The 3013-nt window shown below is 64.2% G+C and overlaps 1 protein-coding gene across 1 annotated transcript; it reads left to right on the top strand.

Annotated features, from left to right (window-relative positions):
• The first annotated feature begins 711 nt into the window (after window positions 1-711).
• Window positions 712-2495, top strand: TMEM158 (transmembrane protein 158). Its single transcript, XM_075548959.1, has one exon. The coding sequence runs from the start codon at window positions 869-871 to the stop codon at window positions 1748-1750; it is 882 nt and encodes a 293-aa protein (XP_075405074.1). The 5' UTR covers window positions 712-868; the 3' UTR covers window positions 1751-2495.
• Window positions 2496-3013: the final 518 nt, after the last annotated feature.

Raw genomic sequence — 3013 nt, 5'->3', positions numbered from 1 at the left:
CTCTCTGCGCGCGCTGGCTAAATGGAGAATAATAGCAATGAGCCACAGGTACTTGGTGCTTCCCACCAGCCAAGCTCTCCGAAGAGATCTTGTGGCTCGGACTTCTGGCTGCGACTCCTGGGGTGGTCTTGGGAAGACTCCTTCCCTGGGTCTGTTTCCCCTTCTATGAATCGAGGGCAGAGTGGGCGAGGTGAGCGCGAAGGCGAGCCCTGAGGGAAGGAATCGTCTTTCCTGGTCCATTCACACCTTTGCAGACGGTCCTCCGAGGACGCAGTCCGCTCGGAGAGTCTTCTTCCCTCGGATCCCCACTCGCAGCCTTTCCCGCACCCAGACATTTCGCGGCTTCCCCCTCCCACCTCCCCACCCCCTGGCCCGGCGATTTCCAGCTCCGCCCCGGCTGGCTGGGCCCACACGCCGGCTTCGGCTTTGGAGTCCCACCCCCGCGCGCCGCCCAGCACCCCGCCGGGTCCCCCTTCTCCCCGCCCTCCCGCGAGTCCCGGAGCCCCGGCCCGGGGAAGGCGGGGCGCGGCGGGGCGGGGCGCGCGGAGGGCGGAGTCGAGCCGGGGAATCCTGCTTGGGGCGGACGCGGAGCCAGCAGAGCTGCCCGGCCGTCCGTGGGCCCCGGCGCCGGGGGCGGCGGGGAACCCCCAGAGGCAGCGCGGGTCGGGAAGGGAGCTGCTCGCTGCGTTGAGCCTTCGCCGCCGCGCCGACCTCGCGGGCTGACGGCGCCCCTCGAGCCCGCCCTCGGCGCGGCCGCCAGCTCCCGCGGCCCCGCGGCTCCGCCGCCCAGCCTCCGGCCGCTGGCCGGCCCCCCGTCCGCGCGCCATGCAGCCGCCAGCCCCGCGCGCGTAGGCGCCCGCCGCAGGCCATGCTGCCCCTGCTCGCCGCGCTGCTGGCCGCCGCCTGCCCGCTGCTGCCCGCCCGCGGCGGGGCCGCGGACGCGCCGGGCCTCTTCGGGGCGCCCCTCAACGCCTCCGCCAACGGGTCGTCCCCGGACGAAGCCCCGGCGCCGCGGCTGCTGGCCTCGGCGGCCCCGGGACCCCCGGCGCCCCCCGGCCCGGAGGCAGCGGAGACGGCGGCGCCGTGCAACATCAGCGTGCAGCGGCAGATGGTGAGCTCGCTGCTCGTGCGCTGGGGCCGCCCGCGGGGCTTCCAGTGCGACCTGCTGCTCTTCTCCACCAACGCGCACGGCCGCGCCTTCTTCGCCACCGCCTTCCACCGCGTCGGGCCGCCGCTGGTCATCGAGCACCAGGGGCTGGCGGCCGGGGGCGCGCAGCAGGACCTGCGCCTCTGCGTGGGCTGCAGCTGGGTGCGCGGCCGCCGCCCCGGGCCCCTCCGGCCGGCCGCCGCGGGGCCCACGGCGCTGCCCGCCTACCCCGGGGCGCCCGAGAGCGCGGGGCAGCTGTGGCTGCAGGGCGAGCCGCTCCATTTCTGCTGCCTGGACTTCAGTCTGGAGGAGCTGCAGGGCGAGCCCGGCTGGCGGCTCAATCGCAAGCCCATCGAATCCACGCTGGTGGCCTGCTTCATGACCCTGGTCATCGTCGTGTGGAGCGTGGCCGCCCTCATCTGGCCGGTGCCCATCATCGCCGGCTTCCTTCCCAACGGCATGGAGCAGCGGCGGACCACCGCCAGCGCCGCCGCCGCCGCCGCCCCCGCGCCAGTGCCGGCGGGGACCACCGCGGCCGCCGCCGCCGCCGCTGCCGCAGCCGCCGCCGCCGCGGCGGTCACCTCGGGGGCGGCCACCCAGTGACCCGCCCCGTCTCCCCCCGCCAGCGCCCGCCCGCCCACCCCGTGTGCGCGCTCTCGGGTGCCTTGCCCACCCGCCGCCCGCGGGGACCCTGGGCCGGTGTGCTTCGTGCCCTGGTGACCGTCCGCTCCTCCGGGTAGGGGGCCGCCCGGAAGGCCCCAGCGGGTTTGAAAAGCAAAGTCTGCGCCGCGCTTCTAGCTCCGAAAAAAAGCTTAGACGTGAGTGAGCCCTGAGACTGGACGGTGGGACCCTCAGCTTTGAAGCCCGAAGAGGGAAAACAGGGGGGTGGGGGTGTGTGGGGCTTTCCAACTTCTGTTGCAACCCCCCCCCCCACCGTCCCCTGTTCTTCCCCGCACCCACGTGCCCCATATTCATGGCAGAAAACGACCAAATCCTGTGTATTTGTTTTATATATTTAATAACCGTTTTAAATGAAAGTTTTAGTAAAAAACAAGAATAAAACAAACAAAAAATATCAAGTTGCTTATTGCAGTAGTAAGAGAAACCCTTTGTACCCGAATCAGTTGTAGTTGAAGTTGATTGCTTTTTTCCTCTCTTTTTAAAAAAGATTTATTTAAGGGGAGGTGGGAGGCATGGGCAAGATTTAACACCGATAGACTATAATTGCTGAAAATGAACTTTATGAACCTTTATCCAAGTTGATCTACCCAGTGATGTGGTCTGGTGGGCGTTCTTTCTTGTACTAATGTGGTTTTCTGGCTTTTAATACAGACTTTTTTTTCCTCCAGCAATGCATATGCAGTTTTTGTCTGTCTCTTGATCTGACTTACTAAAAAGAATCCTAAGAAGGACTGTGTGTACCCCTGAGGCAGAGAATCTCCCCAAAAGTTCCCAAAGGGCTAATTCTGTCTCCCACACCTGGCTGGGAGAGGTGCCCATGCAAAACCCTCACCCCTACCCTGTCATTCACTCCAATAGAGGTGATTTTACCGCTCACTGCTCCCTAACACCCAGCACCTTATCACAGTGCCAACGAAGGTTTTATGTGGTTTGCATTATGGTCCACTGGCTCCAGACTCCTCAGAAATTTGCCACTCAAGTGGCATAAACGGTGAAAGTCAATAGTTGCCCTAAACTGGGTGTCTGCCATAGAAATGACTCGTTTTAAATGGCATATGGATTTTTATTTTACTTTCAAAGGCATACACTTAGCAGATTAGCTCATTTCCAACTTGAGTTACTATTTGGACATTAGTGAGAATCTTTTTCTCATGTGGACTCTTGGGGGCTAAGTGGTTAACGATC

The sequence above is a fragment of the Tenrec ecaudatus genome, chromosome 4 (genome assembly GCF_050624435.1).
Source record: "Tenrec ecaudatus isolate mTenEca1 chromosome 4, mTenEca1.hap1, whole genome shotgun sequence".
In the NCBI taxonomy this organism is placed as follows: Eukaryota; Metazoa; Chordata; class Mammalia; order Afrosoricida; family Tenrecidae; genus Tenrec; species Tenrec ecaudatus.
This window is presented reverse-complemented; position numbering and strand designations above follow the sequence as displayed.